This window comes from Bufo bufo, chromosome 2 (assembly GCF_905171765.1).
Source record: "Bufo bufo chromosome 2, aBufBuf1.1, whole genome shotgun sequence".
NCBI classification, from domain to species: Eukaryota; Metazoa; Chordata; class Amphibia; order Anura; family Bufonidae; genus Bufo; species Bufo bufo.
The window spans coordinates 558,581,968-558,603,511 of record NC_053390.1 but is presented as its reverse complement, the minus strand read 5'-3'; the positions used below and the strand labels follow the sequence as shown (position 1 = coordinate 558,603,511).

General features: G+C 41.4%; 1 protein-coding gene across 1 annotated transcript in view; it reads left to right on the top strand.

Moving 5' to 3' along the window:
• The window catches only part of SNCA (synuclein alpha), a 163,934-nt gene that overhangs the window by 100,923 nt on the left and 41,467 nt on the right, over nt 1-21,544 (top strand). The window contains exon 5 of the mRNA XM_040420482.1: nt 2,202-2,285. Coding sequence (XP_040276416.1) covers nt 2,202-2,285 — 84 coding nt within the window. The remainder of the gene's footprint in view (nt 1-2,201; nt 2,286-21,544) is intronic.

Genomic DNA, 21,544 nt, shown 5'->3' with positions numbered 1-21,544 from the left:
CATGCAAAATGGGAGCAAAACCAAAAATGTTGCGTTTATATTTTTGTTCAGTGTACATTTTTTGGGTAAGAGAAGCCATTTTGACCCTTTTTTCCATTATACCATTTCCCGTATTGAAAAAATATTGCTATATTTTAATTGTACAGGCTTTTTTGGACGCAGTGATGCCTATGTTTATATTTTTTGTTATTTATGTATTTTTTTTTATTCTATGGAATATTTTTTCGTTTTTTTAATATATTTTTTTAAGGTTTTTTAAAACTCTTTTTATGGTGTTGTAGCTGATGTTTGAGGCTATAAAACTTTTTTTATGTTTTATTCTGAACCATCATGGTTCTTATAGATTCAAAAACTGGAAGAACATCAAATAAATGCGATAAATGCCTACACAAGGCACTGTATTTGACAAAAGCACCCTTGAGCCCTCTTAGATACCAGGTCCTATGTGCAATTGCTGGTATACCTCTGAACCCTCCCTAGCTACAGCTCTTCTGGAATTTCTATATGCTGAACATTGCTGAATTGCAGGTTGCATATTCTAATTTATTATCACACTGTTTTAACCTGCTTTTGCTTTAAATTTCAGATGCATTCACTGCATCCCGATTTCTAACAGTGATATCTTCCCATATAGTGAAGATAATGCTATCATTCTGGTATTGTTTAAAAGCTTGACATGGCAATACTAAGCTCATATCTGTAGCTGCTACCAAACCAGAGATGTGAACAGCTAAAGCAGCAGATCCCTCTCCCCCTTCAGTTTGGAGGATGGGGGGGGGGGGGCAGTTGGGGAGCTTACAGCCTAACTAAACAAATGTAACAGCTTTCCAATTAACTCACTTTATCTCCAGTGGCTGGTTTCTCAGATTTCACTGAGGGTCACATGACCTGTGATGTCAGCTTCTCTCCCTGCTCTGATAAAGGTCGTTTACAAGCCTGTAAACAAGACGTCACTGTGCTGGCCATGCCCCCCTTCACTGCCGTCTACTCTCTGCTAGGATTCTTAACCCCTTCAGCTGCAAAGCTCTGCAGGCAGTGAGGAGACAATGCTGGGCACTGGAGCTGATATACTAGAGAAAGCATTGCACAAGAAGGTAGGGGAAGATCCTGTGTGTATTAGCAGTGTCATTATACAGGTGGGACTTGTAGTTCTACACATACAACATGCTGCAGAGTCTCCCAGCAGGCAGACATGTCACTCAGGGCAGCTCTTGTATCCACTCCCTTAGCAGTGTCATTATACAGCTGGGACTTGTAGTCCTACACATACAACATGCTGCAGAGTCTCCCAGCAGGCAGACATGTCACTCAGGGCAGCTCTTGTATTCACTCCCTTAGCAGAGCAGGGGGAGGGGCAGAGATTGTTTTTATTGCATGTAAACAAAGGGCCAGAAAAGAACCAGGGAAATGAGGAAATATATATTTTTTTTTTGCATAAAACTTGCTTAGCTCAGTTATATATCAGATTTTCAGTGCTATATTATTTTTTTCATAACTCGGACAACCCCTTTAAGGAGGAATGGAAAAATAGTAAATAAAAATATACCATCACAGTAGTGATCTGCATAATAAAGTTATGTTATTTTTACCACACAGTGAACACCACAAATAAATTCCACAAAATAATGTTAAAATTGCAGGGTTTTTTTTCTTTCCCCCTAAAAATAAAATAATGGGTCCAAAAAAAAACAATCTCTGCTTATGAGATTGTTTTTTCGTAAAATATTCTACTTCATGTTATTGGTAAATTTTGTGTGATATATTTTGTTTCTACTTATAAAATAATTTCAAATTTAACAAAGTTTTCGTCTGAAGCAAAAAAGCCAGAACTTCTGATTTATTTGGCAGCAGAATTTTTGTGATATTCATAACAAATCTGATTTGTTCAGAATTGATTTGCTCATCTCTAGTGTATATGTTACCAGAAAATCTATCCTGAAAAATATAGCTAGTGAGCTCCTAATGTGTTCAGTTCTGTCTGGTTGACTGCTGTGTTAGAGCCTAAAATACATCAAAGATTTAGTGCGTTCTATTTTTGTTCTTTTCTGAGATGTTTCACCATAACATACTTTATTCAAGAAATAGTATTCACTAGAGGATATTTCTAGTGATTAATAGTTGCAATTAACACTAGCGCTGTGTATGTTATTAAAAACATCTTCATTTGGTTTTCTATATCGCTATTTTTCTTTCTATTTCAGAATGAAGAGGGATTTGGCCAAGAGGGAATTTTGGAACATACAGACAATATGAACCCAGACGAGACTTATGAAACGCCCCGTCAGGTATGAAAAGAACTTTAAGCCACAATGAACCTGAGCTACATTACCCGGCACAGTTAATTGTGCTTTTTGGAATCTTGGGGTAACATTTTGCTTAGCGGGCTCTAAAGTTACTACTTGGTGAGGTTATGCTGCATTATGTCACTATTTACTACAGGTTTATGTCACGGCCTATGGTGTGCGCTGTGACACTGTTGCTACACTTGCAGTTGCCCGCGGCAACGTGTTGCAGTGTGAGCATGCGGTGGCAGTGTCTCGGCCTTCTGGGTGATTGCCGTGACATGGTTGCCACGCATGTTGTTGCCTGCGGCAACGTGTAGCTTTCTATGCTTGTGTGTGCACTTCCCCTTTAAGTGGCTTTCTTCCCTTGTCTGGTGTTGGAAGGGTTAACTCCCTTCCTAGTGTTTTGTTAACACTGGGTTTATGTGTGTGTGGGTGTGGCTGCTTGGGCTATTTAGCCTCTGCTGGATGCCTGTAGCTGAGGGGGTACTCCAGCCATGGTGTATGCTGGAGCTAGCCTCCTGGTCTTCATTTTCCATCTGTCCAGTGAGGGCCACCCTTGTGGTCATAGATGGTTTTTATGGTGTCTCATGTTTATTGCAGCTATGGGTGTCCTGGGTTCCTGTGTGGTTGTGGTGTGTCCTTTTAATGTTGGTGTGGACACCAGCACTTGTGCACGGGTTCCAGTCAGTGTGTCTGTGGCAGGTAAGTGTGTTACTAGTCTCGCTTACCTGCCATCTCTATAGCTGTATGTGTTCCCCTCTCCTTGCAGCCTGGCCTCAGATAGAGACTCCTGTTCCTCCATGACTGGGATGAACAGGTTGTCTCTCTCCTGCTCCTAAGTGGGGGATTACCAGGGCGACTTAGGGTCTCTAGGTATCCTGAGTATGAGTCGCCCTACCATCGGGGTCCGCTCATACTGTGAGGAATCAGGGAGAGGATTAGGGACGCGGTAGGAGGTGACCTGCTCCCTTATTACTCCTTTTGGCCAGGCTGATCCCCTTTACTCTTTGACACCGCACGGTGGGGGGTTTCCCCCACTCCCTGCCGTGACAGTTTATGAAACTAACTAAATATCAGGAAACTCTTTAACCCATTAACCTCCTCTACCCCAGGCCTGTTTTCACCTTCCTGCCCAGGCCATTTTGTGCAAATCTGACAAGTATAATAACTTTGGAACGCCTTTACTTATCCAAGCCATTCTGATTGGAAAATTTGAGTCGATATATTTCACCTTTATTTTTTTTAAAAATCTAAAATTTACCAAAAATTTGAAAAAATACACAATTTTCTAAAATATAATTTTTCTACTTTTAAGACAGATCATATGATATTTTTATAGAGCCAGTTGTATTGGACGTGGCAATACCTAATATATCAAATTTTTTGTATTTTTTTTTAAGTTTTACACCGTACAGTAAAAACATTTTTGAAAAGAATAACATCTTGTTTTTGTGTTGCCATTTTCTAAAAGCCATATTTTTTTAATTTTGAGTCGATTGTCTTAAGTAAAGGCTCATTTTTTGTGGGATGAGATGATGGTTTGATTGGTACCATTTTGGAGTATATACAACTTCTTGATCACTTGGCATTACACTTTTTGTGAAACAAGGTGACCAAAAATGGCTGTTTTGGCACAGTTTATTTTTTTTTTACAGCATTCATCTGAGGGAGTATATCATGTGATATTTTTATAGATTAAGTTGTTACAGATGTGACGATACCTAATATGTATATTATTTTTATTTTTGTTAAGTATTACACAGCAAAAGTATTTTTGAAAAGAAAAATATCTTTTTTGTGTTACCATATTCTAAGATCCATATTTTTTTGTGATTGTCTAATGTAGGATCTCATTTTTGGGGGGATGAGATGATGGTTTCATTGGTACCATTTTGGGGTACATACAGGTTTTTGATCACTTGGTATTTCACTTCTGTGAGTCAAGGTGACCAAAAAATGGCTGTTTTGGCACTGTTTTTATTTTTATTTATTTAGAGCATTCATCTGAGGGAGTATATCATGTGATATTTTTATAGATTAAGTTGTTACAGATGTGACGATACCTAATATGTATATTATTTTTATTTTTGTTAAGTATTACACAGCAAAAGCATTTTTGAAAAAAAAAATCTTGTTTTTGTGTTACTATATTCTAAGATCCTTTTTTTGAGCGATTGTCTTATGTAGGATCTCTTTTTTTTGTTGATAAGATGATGGTTTGATTGGTACCATTTTGGGGTACACACAGATTTTTGATCACTTGGTATTACACTTCTGTGAGTCAAGGTGACCATAAAATGGCTGTTTTGGCACTGTTTTTATTTATTTTTACAGCATTCACCTGACAGGATGGATCATGTGATATTTTTATAGAACCGGTTGATATGGACGTGGCAATACCTAATATATCAATTTTTTTTCCTGCACCCACCCAATCAACACGCTGTACCTGCATAGCACTGGGGCTTAAGTCGCATCCCGCAGCAGGCAAGTGTTAAAGGAGTTATCTGGTTTGCACCAACATCTTTTAAAACAACCATTTATAATGGTAGCTATAATTCTATAACGTATTTATTTTATCCTCATTGCTCCAATGTATCTACTTATGGGCTGTTGTCACATAACCATGTCCATGCAGCAGTTATTTGTGATGTTATCTCCATGAGCATGTTAAAGCAGCAACAGCGGCAGTGATAGAGGAGAGTCTATGTAACTAGCTGGTTGCAAGGTAGCTGTAAACTAACTGGGCATTGTAAGTGTGGTGCTGGAGCTGTGGCAGAGAAAAAAGTACATCATGGGTTTGGTTGGATACACCTACATGAAGTGCTACATACAGGATATATGGCAGAGCGATTTGCTTACATGGTGAAAAAGGCTCAGGACCTACATAAGTACAGTCAGGTCCATAAATATTGGGACACAATTCTAGCATTTCTGGCTCTATACACCACCACAATGGATTTGAAATGAAACAAACAAGATGTGCTTTAACTGCAGACTGTCAGCTTTAATTTGAGGGTATTTACATCCAAATCAGGTGAACGGTGTAGGAATTACAACAGTTTGCATATGTGCCTCCCACTTGTTAAGAGACCAAAAGTAATGGAACATAATAATAATCATATATCAAACTTTCACTTTTTAATACTTGGTTGCAAATCCGTTGCATGCCCACGCCATGACACTACCACCACCATGCTTCACTGATGAGGTGGTATACTTAGGATCATGAGCAGTTCTTTTCCTTCTCCATACTCTTCTCTTCTCATCACTCTGGTACAAGTTGATCTTGGTCTCATCTGTCCATATGATTTTTTAGATGTCGTTTGACAAACTCTAATCTGACATTCCTGTTTTTGAGGCTCACCAATGGTTTACATCTTGTGGTGAACCCTCTGTATTCACTCTGGTGAAGTCTTCTATTGATTGTTGACTTTGACACACATACACCTACCTCCTGGAGAGTGTTCTTGATTTGGCCAACTGTTGTGAAGGGTGTTTTCTTCACCAGGGAAAGAATTCTTCGGTCATCCACCACAGTTGTTTTCCGTGGTCTTCCGCGTCTTTTGGTGTTGCTGAGCTCACCGCTGCATTCCCTTCTTTTTAAGAATGTTCTAATCAGTTGTTTTGGCCACGCCTAATGTTTTTTATATCTCTCTGATGGGTTTGTTTTGTTTTTTAAGCCTAATGATGGCTTGCTTCACTGATAGTGACAGCTCTTTGGATCTCATCTTGAGAGTTGACAGCAACAGATTCCAAATGCAAATAGCACACTTGAAATTAACTCTGGACCTTTTATCTGCTCATTGTAATTGGGATAATGAGGGAATAACACACACCTGGCCATGGAACAGCTGAGAAGCCAATTGTCCCATTACTTTTGGTCCCTTAACAAGTGGGAGGCGCACATGCAAACTGTTGTAATTCCTAGACCGTTCACCTGATTTGGATGTAAATACCCTCAAATTAAAGCTGGCAGTCTGCAGTTAAAGCACATCTTGTTTGTTTCATTTCAAATCCATTGTGGTGGTGTATAAAGCCAAAAATTTTACAATTGTGTCGATGTCCCAATATTTATGGACCTGACTCTATATCTGTTAAAAGCCATTCTAATGCAGGAATATGCCTATCAAGACCGAGAAAATGTTGGTTTTAAGGACAAATAACAATATTTTCAATCTGACGTGTCTCTTTTTGAGATTTTTTTTTCGTGACACATTCTACTTCATGTTATTGGTAAATTTTGTATGATTATATTTTGTTTCTAATTCCAAATTTAACAAAGTTTTAACAAAATTTGCAATTTCTGCAATTTTATTTTTTCTGCTTTCAAGTCGGATAGCCATACCTCACAAAATTATTAATAATAAATATTTACTATATGTGAATTTTATGTTGAGATCATTTTTTATATGCGCACCAATAGTAAACAGCTCAAAAAATTAGTATGAGTGCTAGGCCTACATACCAAATGTCAGCACCAAAAAGAAAAAGGCATAACACAGCTAACAATACATATAAACTTTAATGTAACAAAAAGAATATAGAGTAAAATACAATGACAAACAATGCAATGGTGGATAAAAGACACACAGGATGAATAAAGGGATCACAATCTGGATGATTTACTAGAACAATTGATGAATAGGTCAAAAAGGTGCTAAATAGTTAATCAATACCCAAACTGGGAATAAAGTGCAAAGACCTGATCAAAAGCCATGAACAAGATACTGAGGCCAGATACAATACATATATATAAAGTGCAGAGTGCAAAGTACAGTGTAAATGGACAATATAATGAACAGTATAATAAATAAGTAATCCCCTTAAATACCAGAATAGTAATCCACAGCCCCGACGCGCGTTCCGCGTAAGCTTCCTCAAGGGGTGTAAATTATTCCCAGTTTGGGTATTGATTAACTATTTAGCACATTTTTGACCTATTCATCAATTGTTCTAGTATATCATCCAGATTGTGATCACTTTATCTATCCTGTGTGTCTTTTATCCACCATTGCATTGTTTGTCATTGTATTTTACTCTATATTCTTTTTGGTACATTAATAAAGTTTATATATATTGTTAGCTGTGTTATGCCTTTTTCTTTTTGGTGCTATCATTTTTTATATGCAGTTTTGTTTATTCATTTTTTGTGATGATGTTAATACGTTTACCAGTATTTTAGCAAAATTAAAAAAAATAAGGGGTTGGGTCAGCACAACCTGCCTGCAGGTGCACATCACTATGGCGAAATACATATACAAACGGAAAATGCAAATGTGATCGCACACTACATCCAGCACTCTGCCCTCCATGCTGGATGAGACATTGGTTTATATTTTGGCCAAAGCATAGTAAGCCACTCACCGCGTCAAGGTTGTCTCATGAGTGGTCCCTAACTCTTGTTCCTACCTGTTCATGGGCCATGACAGCCACATAAAATCCAGGGAATGCAGGTCAGCATGCAAGCCAAGTACACTTTGCTTGTAACCCCGTCCGGTGCCATTACAGCTTTCATCGGATCCAGGGATGCAAGTACCAACATGCATGCTGAACCCACCATATACTTCTCCTGGAGCCAGATGGCTAATGGTAGGTTCTATACAAGCAGACTCAGTTTTATACTGACTTTAAAACCAGCCTCAAGGACAGATTAACTGGTCAGGTGTGCAATGACTCCAAGGAGATCGCCACGCCTCCAATATATACTACAAAGAAAAAAATAAGGGGTTGGGTCAGCACAACCTGCCTGCAGGTGCACATCACTATGGCGAAATACATATACAAACGGAAAATGCAAATGTGATCGCACACTACATCCAGCACTCTGCCCTCCATGCTGGATGAGACATTGGTTTATATTTTGGCCAAAGCATAGTAAGCCACTCACCGCGTCAAGGTCGTCTCATGAGTGGTCCCTAACTCTTGTTCCTACCTGTTCATGGGCCATGACAGCCACATAAAATCCAGGGAATGCAGGTCAGCATGCAAGCCAAGTACACTTTGCTTGTAACCCCGTCCGGTGCCATTACAGCTTTCATCGGATCCAGGGATGCAAGTACCAACATGCATGCTGAACCCACCATATACTTCTCCTGGAGCCAGCAGGAGAAGTAGTGGGTTCAGCATGCATGTTGGTACTTGCATCCCTGGATCCGATGAAAGCTGTAATGGCACCGGACGGGGTTACAAGCAAAGTGTACTTGGCTTGCATGCTGACCTGCATTCCCTGGATTTTATGTGGCTGTCATGGCCCATGAACAGGTAGGAACAAGAGTTAGGGACCACTCATGAGACAACCTTGACGCGGTGAGTGGCTTACTATGCTTTGGCCAAAATATAAACCAATGTCTCATCCAGCATGGAGGGCAGAGTGCTGGATGTAGTGTGCGATCACATTTGCATTTTCCGTTTGTATATGTATTTCGCCATAGTGATGTGCACCTGCAGGCAGGTTGTGCTGACCCAACCCCTTATTTTTTTCTTTGTAGTATATATTGGAGGCGTGGCGATCTCCTTGGAGTCATTGCACACCTGACCAGTTAATCTGTCCTTGAGGCTGGTTTTAAAGTCAGTATAAAACTGAGTCTGCTTGTATAGAACCTACCATTAGCCATCTGGCTCCAGGAGAAGTATATGGTGGGTTCAGCATGCATGTTGGTACTTGCATCCCTGGATCCGATGAAAGCTGTAATGGCACCGGACGGGGTTACAAGCAAAGTGTACTTGGCTTGCATGCTGACCTGCATTCCCTGGATTTTATGTGGCTGTCATGGCCCATGAACAGGTAGGAACAAGAGTTAGGGACCACTCATGAGACGACCTTGACGCGGTGAGTGGCTTACTATGCTTTGGCCAAAATATAAACCAATGTCTCATCCAGCATGGAGGGCAGAGTGCTGGATGTAGTGTGCGATCACATTTGCATTTTCCATTTTAGCAAAATTGTCAAGAAAATTTCTAAAACTTACTATATTTTTACGCGACCAATTCTGTTCTAACTGAGCTTTCGGACACCTATATATTAGAAATCTCCCTCAAATCACCACCTTTTAAAACTGTACCCCACAAAGTATTCAAAATGGCATTTACAAAGCTTGTTAACCCTTTAGGTGTTTCACAGGAATTAATGCAAAATGGAAGTGAAATTTAAATATTTCAGTTCCTGTTGCCAATTTTTAATTGAATACTTTTTTTTTTATCCAACAGATGGTAAAATAGAAAAAAAGCTCAATATTTGTTTCCCTAATTCTGCACTTTTTAGAAATATCTTAAGTGGCACTAGATTGCTACTTGACTAAATACGAGCTTCAGAAGTGGAAATGCACCTGGTGGATTTTGGTTGTCCCTATTATTTTGAATGTTTTTTATTGACTATTTCAGGCTTGGAAAAGCCTTAAGGTACCAAACATAGGTACCACACCCCCAAAAATTTTGCAAACTTTCAACCCTCAAGGAATTCATCTAGGATTGTGGTGAGCATTTTTACCCCACATATGTTTCATAGAATTTATTAAAATTGGGCTGGGATAAGTAAAAATTTCATTTTTCCAATAAAATGTAGATTTAGGTATTAATTCTTCACAAAGCTTAACAGGAGGCTGCTATGTCTACCATATAGGAACCCTGCAGTCAAATTGAGGGGGGAGGGCCTAAGGTGTACAGAGGGAACCACTTAGATGCTGGGGTCACTTTTGACTATAGCTTGTAAGCTATAAACTGCCAGAATCAGAGCTAGCTTCAATCTCACCATTGCAGAAGGAGCCTGTCCGTGTATTGTGTACACCTGCCGTCAGTGAAGATGAACAGAGATAACTCAGATCCTGGTCACTTAACCCCTCAGATGCTGCTGTCAATAGTAACCCAAGCATCTTTGGTATTAGGGCTCATGCACACGAACATAGTTTGTTTCCACATCCGAACTGCATTTTTTGATGCTCGGATGTCAACCCATTCACTTCAATGGGGTCACAAAAAATGCGGACCATACTCCGTTTGCTGTCCGCATCCGTTGCTCTGTTCTGTGTGGCCACAAAAAATAGAACATATCCTATTCTTGTCTGTTTTGCAGACAAGAATAGGTATTTCTATTATGGGTGTCCCGTTCTGTTCTGCAAATTGCAGAATGCACATGGGCGGCATCCATCTATGTTTTGCGGGTCCACAATTTGCAGACCACAGAACACGGCACGGTCATGTGCATAAGCCTTTAGACAGAGGTAGATAGCTCCCTTTGCCCTCAAATTGGAGTCCCCGTAGTGAAATTGTGTCACTCTGATCGGTTGCTATGACAGCCTTGCGAAAGCTCCCAGGCCTATCATAGCAAGCTGCCTGTAAAGCTAGGCCTAAGGCATGGCCTGATAGACAGCCTGTGAAATCCAATAAACTCCAATAGTATTCTATTGCAGTCTAGGGTACATGTGATCTACTGAAGGGACCAAAAGGTGTAAAGAAAAAGAAACAAATGTTTTTAAAAAGATAAAAAAAACACAAAAATGTTATGAATTCAAATTGCCATTTTTTCCCAATTTTACCATCTGTGTGATTTGCACGCTAAGATATCTTGTTTCCTATCCCCCTCTCCATAGTCTGATCTCCCAGCTGCATCCTCTGTTCTCCTCCCAGTTGCTATGAGATTATAAAGGAGGAGAGCAAAGAGAGCCAAGAGAGTCAGGAGAAGTTAGATTCATATATTCCACAGTAGCAAAATGGTAGAAGAATTTTATTGAAGACTATTAATGGAATTTCCAGAACTCAGAATGACCTAACTAGAAATGAGCGAATCGAATCCCACAAAGTGGAATTCGATCCGAATTTAAGGATAATTCGATTTGCCTCGAATCCGAATTCCCTCGTGCTTTGTGTCAGCGAATCGATTTAACCTAAAATAGTGTAAAAAATAAAAACTATCTTACCTCCTCCATTTGCTCCCGACGGGGCGCCAGCCTCCATCTTGATTGAAGATCTCGTCCAAATCCGGTGCGTGGTGACACATGGCGCGTCGCACAAGATTTCGCTCCAGATCTTCAAGCAAGATGGCGGTGGCTGGCCCATCACAAGCAAATGGAGGCGGTAAGTTTGATAAAAAAAAAAATTATGTTAATTTCACACTGTTTTTACACTCAGATTTCGCAATCATTTATGAACGCGGCATCTGAGGGGTACAATGACGGGGGGGCGGCGCTATCGCTGCTCCCTGTCATTGCACCTGCTACTTACAAAAAAATGCACTTCGCAATGAAGTTATTCGTCACAAAGTGAATTATTTTATAAAATTCGGTGAATCAGCCAAATCACACTTTTTAGAAATTTGCTTATCTCTAGACCTAACCTTAGGATCACCCCTGCCAATCAGCTCCCATTTAAGTGAGTAGGAGCAGCTCTGCAGTAACCAGGCATGGCCACTAAAGAGTGTATGGAACTCAGTAGTTATGGAGCCTGGTTCCAGTGCCACAGCTACTGAAAACAACTTATTGTCGCGAGTTGGATCCTAGCCAATCCCAGCAAAGATAATGATAACTTACCCTACTTCAGTGCCTCCAGGGGGGGCGCCAGGCTCCGTAAAGGGGGGCTCGTTCAGGGCCGGCCTTTGGGGTGTGCGAATTTCTTCTGTATAATGCCGGCAGGCAGGTCGGGCGGCCGGCGCGTCCCTCAGTGATGTCACGTTCCTGCGCCGCCTGCTTTATGAATGAAGCAGGCGGCGCAGACAAGTGACGTCACTGAGGGACGCGCCGGCCGCCCGGCCCGCCTGCCGGCATTATACAGAAGAAATTCGGATATACAGTACTATTAGGAGTGAGGGGGGCATGTTTAATAACTTTAAACGGCGGCGGGCACACGGAATCTGTGGATGGCACAGTTAAGGGGTGGGGGTCTGTGGATGGCACTGTTATGGGCTGGGGGGCACTGTGGATGGCACTGTTATGGGGTGGGGGGTCTGTGGATGGCACATATATAACAGTGCCAGCCACAGATCCCCCTCATAAGTGTCCGTCATCCACAGATCCCCCCATAAGTGTCCGTCATCCACAGATCCCCCCATAAGTGTCCGTCATCCACAGATCCCCCCATAAGTGTCCGTCATCCACAGATCCCCCCATAAGTGTCCGTCATCCACAGATCCCCCCATAAGTGTCCGTCATCCACAGATCCCCCCATAAGTGTCCGTCATCCACAGATCCCCCCATAAGTGTCCGTCATCCACAGATCCCCCCATAAGTGTCCGTCATCCACAGATCCCCCCATAAGTGTCCGTCATCCACAGATCCCCCCATAAGTGTCCGTCATCCACAGATCCCCCCATAAGTGTCCGTCATCCACAGATCCCCCCATAAGTGTCCGTCATCCACAGATCCCCCCATAAGTGTCCGTCATCCACAGATCCCCCCATAAGTGTCCGTCATCCACAGATCCCCCCATAAGTGTCCGTCATCCACAGATCCCCCCATAAGTGTCCGTCATCCACAGATCCCCCCCATAAGTGTCTGTCATCCACAGATCCCCCCATAAGTGTCTGTCATCCACAGATCCCCCCATAAGTGTCTGTCATCCACAGATCCCCCCATAAGTGTCCGTCATCCACAGATCCCCCCATAAGTGTCCGTCATCAACAGATCCCCCCCATAAGTGTCCGTCATCCACAGATCCCCCCATAAGTGTCCGTCATCCACAGATCCCCCCATAAGTGTCCGTCATCCACAGATCCCCTCATAAGTGTCCGTCATCCACAGATCCCCCCATAAGTGTGTGTCCGATCCACATTTCTTTCTTTTTTTATTCTCTTATACATTAATAAGGATACAGTGTTATGCAGAGGTGTACTTATAACAATTTTATAGACAAATGATACTATTTACAGTCGCGCGGGGGGCGCGAAATGTTTTCTTCTTCCTAGGGGGGGCATGACAGAAAATAATTGAGAAGCACTGCCCTACTTATAGGCCATCAATAGGTAAGTCCTAAGAAAAAAACATTAAGAAAGTTTTTAAAATAGATTATCCAGGATACAGGTGGTTGGATAGGATACAGAGACTGGCAGGGAACTTCGGAATTGGAGCATGTAAGCAGTGATGGACTGGTAAGATGAGTATTTAAGTTTGTTATTTTATAGCATTCTAAGCTTTTGGTTAAAAAAAAAAAACATGGTTTGCAAATATATTATTTTAAAGGTGTCACACCTGAATTTTCATTCATTTACCGCAGATCATAGTAAGATGATTACACCGTCAGCATATGAATCAGAGTTTCTTCTTGGTGTGCTTAACCCCTGCCATTTTTCACCTTAAGGACCAGGCCATTTTTAGCAAATGTGTCACTTTATGAGGTGATAACTTTAAAACACTTTTACTTATCCAGGCCATTCTGAGATTATTTTCTTGTCACATAATGTACTTCATGACAGTGCTAAATTTGAGTCAAAATATTTCATTTTAGTTATGAAAAAAATGCCAAATTTACAAAAAATGTGGAAAAATTTGTAAATTTCAAAATGTCAATTTCTCTACTTTTAAAATAGATAGTAATACCTCCAAAAATTGTTATTACTTTACATTCCCCATATGTCAACTTCATGATTGGATCATTTTGAAAATGACATTTCATTATTTTTTTGGGACGTTAGAAGGCTTAGAATTTAGAAGCAAATCTTAAAAAGTTTTTTTTTTTTCCAAAACCCAATTTTTTAAGGACCAATTCAGTTATGAAGTCACTTTTTGAGGCTTACATAATAAAAACCACCCATAAATAACCCCATTTTAGAAACTACACCCCTCAAGCTATTTAAAACTGATTTTACAAACTTTGCTAACCCTTTAGGTGTCCCACAAGAATTAAAGGAAAATGGGAATAATTTTTTTTTGCAGATTTTACATTTTAATCCATTTTTTTTCTGCAACACATCAAGGGTTAATAGCCAAACAAAACTCAAAATCTATTACCCTGATTCTGGAGTTTACAGAAACACCCCATATGTGCTCAAAAACTGATGTATGGGCACACAGAAAGCTTCAGAGTGGAAGGAGCACCATATGGCTTTTGGAGAGCCGATTTAGCTGGAATGGTTATTGGGAGCTACACTCACCTAAAGAATTATTAGGAACACCATACTAATACGGTGGACCCCCTTTTGCCTTCAGAACTGCCTTAATTCTACGTGGCATTGATTCAACAAGGTGCTGATAGCATTCTTTAGAAATGTTGGCCCATATTGATAGGATAGCATCTTGCAGTTGATGGAGATTTGAGGGATGCACATCCAGGGCACAAAGCTCCCATTCCACCACATCCCAAAGATGCTCTATTGGGTTGAGATCTGGTGACTGTGGGGGCCATTTTAGTACAGTGAACTCATTGTCATGTTCAAGAAACCAATTTGAAATGATTCGAGATAATGCACATGGTGCATTATCCTGCTGGAAGTAGCCATCAGAGGATGGATACATGTTCTCATTCTGTTTACGCCAAATTCGGACTCTATGATTTGAATGTCTCAACAGAAATCGAGACTCATCAGACCAGGCAACATTTTTCCAGTCTTCAACAGTCCAATTTTGGTGAGTTCGTGCAAATTGTAGCCTCTTTTTCCTATTTGTAGTGGAGATGAGTGGTACCCGGTGGGGTCTTCTGCTGTTGTAGCCCATCCGCCTCAAGGTTGCGCGTGTTGTGGCTTCACAAATGCTTTGCTGCATACCTCGGTTGTAACGAGCGGTTATTTGAGTCAACGTTGCCCTTCTATCAGCTTGAATCAGTCGGCCCATTCTCCTCTGACCTCTAGCATCCACAAGGCATTTTTGCCCACAGGACTGCCGCATGCTTGATGTTTTTCCCTTTTCACACCATTCTTTGTAAACCCTAGAAATGGTTGTGCGTGAAAATCCCAGTAACTGAGCAGATTGTGAAATACTCAGACCGGCCCGTCTGGCACCATCAACCATGCCACGCTCAAAATTGCTTAAATATCCTTTCTTTCCCATTCTGACATTTAGTTTGGAGTTCAGGAGATTGTCTTGACCAGGACCACCGCCCTAAATGCATTGAAGCAACTGCCATGTGATTGGTTGACTAGATAATTGCATTAATGAGAAATAGAACAGGTGTTCCTAATAATTCTTTAGGTGAGTGTATGTCGCATATGAAGACACCCTGAGGTGGCCCTACAGTGGAAACCCCCAAAAAGTGACCCCATTTTGGAAACTACACCCCTCAAGGAATCTTTCAAGGTGTGTAGTGAGCATTTTGACCTCAAGGGTGTTTCCTAGAATTAGGAAACACTTGGCAGTGAAAATGAAAAATTACATTTTTTTCTATAACAATTTGCTTTACATCCACATTTTTCACTTTCCCAAAAGGTAACAGGACAAAATACACCCCACATTTTGTTTTCCATTTCCCCCCAAATACGGCAACATCCCATATGTGCTAAAAAAAATGATGTATGGACACATAGCAGGGCTCTAGATTCAAACAGCAAAATATGGATTTTGCTGACCTGAATTTGCAGACATAGATTTTAGGTGCTATGTCACATTTAAAAAATTCCTGAAGTCCCCAAAAATTAAAAGCCCCAAGAAGTGACCCCATTTTGGAAAGAGCATCCCCGTACGAACATTTTAAATGGTGAAAAGGGTACTTTTCAGCAAACAGGTGTCTCAAAGAAGGCAGAAACACTTGTTTAAGGATTTCAAAGTACAGTCGTGGCCAAAAGTTTTGAGAATGACACAAATATTAGTTTTCACAAAGTTTGCTGCTAAACTGCTTTTAGATCTTTGTTTCAGTTGTTTCTGTGATGTAGTGAAATATAATTACACGCACTTCATACGTTTCAAAGGCTTTTATCGACAATTACATGACATTTATGCAAAGAGTCAGTATTTGCAGTGTTGACCCTTCTTTTTCAGGACCTCTGCAATTCGACTGGGCATGCTCTCAATCAACTTCTGGGCCAATTCCTGACTGATAGCAACCCATTCTTTCATAATCACTTCTTGGAGTTTGTCAGAATTAGTGGGTTTTTGTTTGTCCACCCGCCTCTTGAGGATTGACCACAAGTTCTCAATGGGATTAAGATCTGGGGAGTTTCCAGGCCATGGACCCAAAATGTCAAAGTTTTGGTCCCCGAACCACTTAGTTATCACTTTTGCCTTATGCCACGGTGCTCCATCGTGCTGGAAAATGCATTGTTCTTCACCAAACTGTTGTTGGATTGTTGGAAGAAGTTGCTGTTGGAGGGTGTTTTGGTACCATTCTTTATTCATGGCTGTGTTTTTGGGCAAAATTGTGAGTGAGCCCACTCCCTTGGATGAGAAGCAACCCCACACATGAATGGTCTCAGGATGCTTTACTGTTGGCATGACACAGGACTGATGGTAGCGCTCACCTTTTCTTCTCCGGACAAGCCTTTTTCCAGATGCCCCAAACAATCGGAAAGAGGCCTCATCGGAGAATATGACTTTGCCCCAGTCCTCAGCAGTCCATTCACCATACTTTCTGCAGAAGATCAATCTGTCCCTGATGGGTTTTTTTGGAGAGAAGTGGCTTCTTTGCTGCCCTTCTTGACACCAGGCCATCTTCCAAAAGTCTTCGCCTCACTGTGCGTGCAGATGTGCTCACACCTGCCTGCTGCCATTCCTGAGCAAGCTCTGCACCGGTGGCACTCCGATCCCGCAGCTGAATCCTCTTTAGGAGACGATCCTGGCGCTTGCTGGACTTTCTTGGACGCCCTGAAGCCTTCTTAACAAGAATTGAACCTCTTTCCTTGAAGTTCTTGATAATCCTATAAATTTATGATTGAGGTGCAATCTTAGTAGCCACAATATCCTTGCCTGTGAAGCCATTTTTATGCAACGCAATGATGGCTGCACGCGTTTCTTTGCAGGTCACCATGGTTAACAATGGAAGAACAAGGATTTCAAGCATCACCCTCCTTTTAACATGTCAAGTCTGCCATTTTAACCCAATCAGCCTGACATAATGATCTCCAGCCTTGTGCTCGTCAACATTCGAGTTAACGATTAAGACGATTACTGAAATGATCTCAGCAGGTCCTTTAATGACAGCAATGAAATGCAGTGGAAAGTTTTTTTTTTGGGATTAAGTTAATTTTCATGGCAAAGAAGGACTATGCAATTCATCTGATCACTCTTCATAACATTCTGGAGTATATGCAAATTGCTATTATAAAAACTTAAGCAGCAACTTTTCCAATTTCCAATATTTATGTAATTCTCTAAACTTTTGGCCACGACTGTACACATTTGTGAAAATGAAAAATTACTAGCAATTTTTCACTTTCACAGGCCCGGTGCTACCATAAGGCAGACCAAGCAGCTGAGAAGGGGTGGGCTGAAAAATGAACTTTTTTTTTATAAATCACTTGCGAGTACTCCGAGTAGTTGTTGCGCCGCAACGCCGCCGGGCGCCCGCCCCAGCCTGCGTGCGTGTGTCGTGCGGCCCCAGCATCAGCTCTCACTCACAGAGCAGCACGTGAGCACGGAAACACGGTCACGAGGTCAGCAGGGTGTGTGACTGGCGTGGCGAGTAGCGTTGTGGCGCTGGGACTGGAGGGAGCTGTTGACTCATGCTGTGACTCACACACAGCCAGACTGCCGACTGGTAGGTCGTAGAGCGCATAATGTTTATTACTGTAACTTACTTACACAACATTAATGGGGGGGAAATTGTCTGTAGTCTGTGCCAGTACCATGGAGGGGGAGAAATGTGCCATGGGGGGATGATGTGCCATGGGGGAAGATGTGACACAAAAGGGGGTCATGGGGGTGATGTAAAAAGGAGGGGGTGATGTGCCATGGAGGGGGAGAAAGGTAACATGGGGGGATGATGGTAATGGGGGGGGAGAAATGTGACACAATAGGGGGTCATGGGAGTGATGTAAAAAGGAGGGGGTGATGTGACATGGAGGGGGAGAAATGTGACATGGAGGGGGAGAAATGTGACATGGAGGGCTGATGTGACATAGGTGATTTGACATGGAGGGGGAGAAATCTGACACGGGGAGAGAAATGTGACATGGGGGGCATGATGGCTGACAATGGGGGTTGATGGCTGACATGGGGGGCTGATCTGAGGCATTGGTGGTTTGATCTGAGGTCTGATTAACATTGGGGGTCTGATTGGGGCAGTGAGTTGAGGTCTGATTAACATTGGGGGTCTGATTGCTGGTCTGACCTGAGGTGTAATGGAAAATATATATTTTTTATCCTCCTCTAAAACCTAGGTGCGTCTTATGGGCCGCTGCATCTTAGAGGGCGAAAAATACGGTCCTCAAAGCAGCAATTGTCTGAAACAGAGTGAAGATACCAGGACCACACAGAGGAGAAGCCAGCTGTTGCAGACGGGACCAGGGCCAGGTGAGCTGGGGGGGGAGGCAAAATGTAGCTTCGCTTGTGTGTTGGCAAAAATCCTTGCACCGCCCCCTGAACTTTCACAAGGGGTTAAAGGAGAAAATGCACCCCCAGTATGTGTTCCATATTTTCTCCCCATTCAGGAAACACCCCATATGTGCTTGTAGCCTGCTGTATGGGCGCACAGCAGTCAGACAGCAACATGTGGATTTTGCTGGCAGGCCTGAATTGGCAGACATGGATTTTAGGTGCCATGTCACATTTACAAAATTTCCTGAGGGACCCAGAAATTAAAATAAAAAAAGTGACCCCATTTTGGAAAGTGCACCCCCGTACGAAGATTTTAAAGGGTGGAAAGGGCACTTTTGATCTAAAAGGTGTTTCAAAGAGATGAATATGTAGTGGTTGGTGAGACGTGGATTAGTGTTGACCGAGCATGCTCGGCCGAACACCAGTTTGGTTCGAGTATCTCGATGCTCGGCACATGGCGGTATTGGCCTTGAGCGCAATGCTCGAGTCTCTTCCCTGCATGTTTGTTGGCTGCTACGCAGCCAATAAACATGCAGGTAGGTACTGCCCTTTACTGTAATGCCATAGCCATGTTGGTTACTGGCATTACAGTGATTGACTGTCCGGAACGTATAATCGGGTGCTATATAGCACCCCATTACACATGTTCGGGTCAGTGTTAGTCAGGTAGAGCTGTGCTGAAGAAGGGAAAGACAGTGTAGGAAGTGAAATTTTTTGGGGGGGGAGTTTAAAAACTTGTCTGAGACCCAAAAGTCCTTTTAAGGACTATTGTTATCAGTGACATCCAGTGTACTTTTTCCGTAGATGGTGTCCGCTGCGGACAGTGACATTACCTGGGGTACATCTCCTGTGTAATGTTTCCACATCCAAAACACCTGTGACATTCCCTGTAATTTTATATTAGCTGCTGCTGACATCAGCGACATTATCTGTGGTATATCTCCTGTGTGATGTTTCCACATCCCAAATGCCTTTTTTTTTTTTTTATTGCGCATACACTTACAAATCCTACGCTACTGTACTTGTTACATACTTTCAAGCATACAGTGGGATGCGAAATTTTGGGCAACCTTGTTAATCGTCATGATTTTCCTGTATAAATCATTGGTTGTTACGATAAAAAATGTCAGTTAAATATATCATATAGGAGACACACACAGTGATATTTGAGAAGTGAAATTAAGTTTATTGGATTTACAGAAAGTGTGCTATAACTGTTTAAACAAAATTAGGCAGGTGCATAAATTTGGGCACTGTTGTCATTTTATTGATTCCAAAACCTTTAGAACTAATTATTGGAACTCAAATTGGCTTGGTAAGCTCAGTGACCCCTGACCTACATACACAGGTGAATCCAATTATGAGAAAGAGTATTTAAGGGGGTCAATTGTAAGTTTCCCTCCTCTTTTAATTTTCTCTGAAGAGTAGCAACATGGGGGTCTCAAAACAACTCTCAAATGACCTGAAGACAAAGATTGTTCACCATCATGGTTTAGGGGAAGGATACAGAAAGCTGTCTCAGAGATTTCAGCTGTCTGTTTCCACAGTTAGGAACATATTGAGGAAATGGAAGACCACAGGCTCAGTTCAAGTTAAGGCTCGAAGTGGCAGACCAAGAAAAATCTCGGATAGACAGAAGCGACAAATGGTGAGAACAGACCCACAGATCAGCACCAAAGACCTACAACATCATCTTGCTGCAGATGGAATCACTGTGCATCGTTCAACCAATAAAAAAAAATATATATATATGAAAAATAAAAATATAAATAAAAAATAATAATAAAAAAAATATATATATAAATAAAAATATGAAAAACAAAAGCTTAAAAATCAACATTAAAATTCAAATATTAAAAATAAATCTATACAAATAACAATACCGAATAATAAAAATTATAACAAAAATATATGATCAAAAGCAAAATAATAATAAATAATAAAAAATAAAAAAAGCCAAATAGCAATCAAAAATAATAAAATATGTTACATCCTAAAAACAATATACGGTATATATATATATATATATATATATATATATATAATTAAATAAAAAATCCAATAAACTTAATTTCACTTCTCAAATATCACTGTGTGTGTCTCCTATATGATATATTTAACTGACATTTTTTATCGTAACAACCAACGATTTATACAGGAAAATCATGACGATTAACAAGGTTGCCCAAACTTTCGCATCCCACTGTACATAACATTTAATATGAAGAAGGCGAGCAGTAAGAAACAGGGAAGTGGCCGTGATGCTGATGGGACACGCAGAGGCCATGGCCCTGGGCGTGTTGAAGCTGTGCATTCTGCCAGAGCACAAGATAAACAATCATCCAAAGGCGCAGGACAACGCTCTCAAAGTCAGACCAGTGCAACCAGGTGGTTTGTTGGATTGCAGCAGATAATGCTTCTAGTCGGTTAAGCACCACCCTGTCTTCCACCAAGTCCAGTCTCAGTAGCCAAGAGTCTGGTCAACACAATCTACACCCTGATCCTCCTTCCTCCAACTATGGAGAGTCTTGCCAAACAAGCTATTTTCAGCGCCATTCCTTCATTTGAGCCTCTCGACAAGCCCGCTTGAAGAGGGACATGAGAAGATCTTGTGCCCTGATTCCCAAACTCTTGACCATCCATAGTCACAAGAAGATGACGGTGGGGAATGGCAATTAGTGTTACGCGAGGTGGATGATGATAATGAGACACAGTTGCCAATAAGTCAATGGCAATTAGCATCTCAAGAGGTTGATGATGAGGATGAGACACAGTTGTCAATAAGTGAGGTTCTTGTTAGGTCAACAAGTCAGGAGGATGAGCAGAATGAGGAAGCGGAAGAGGAGGTGATGGACGATGAAGTCACTGACC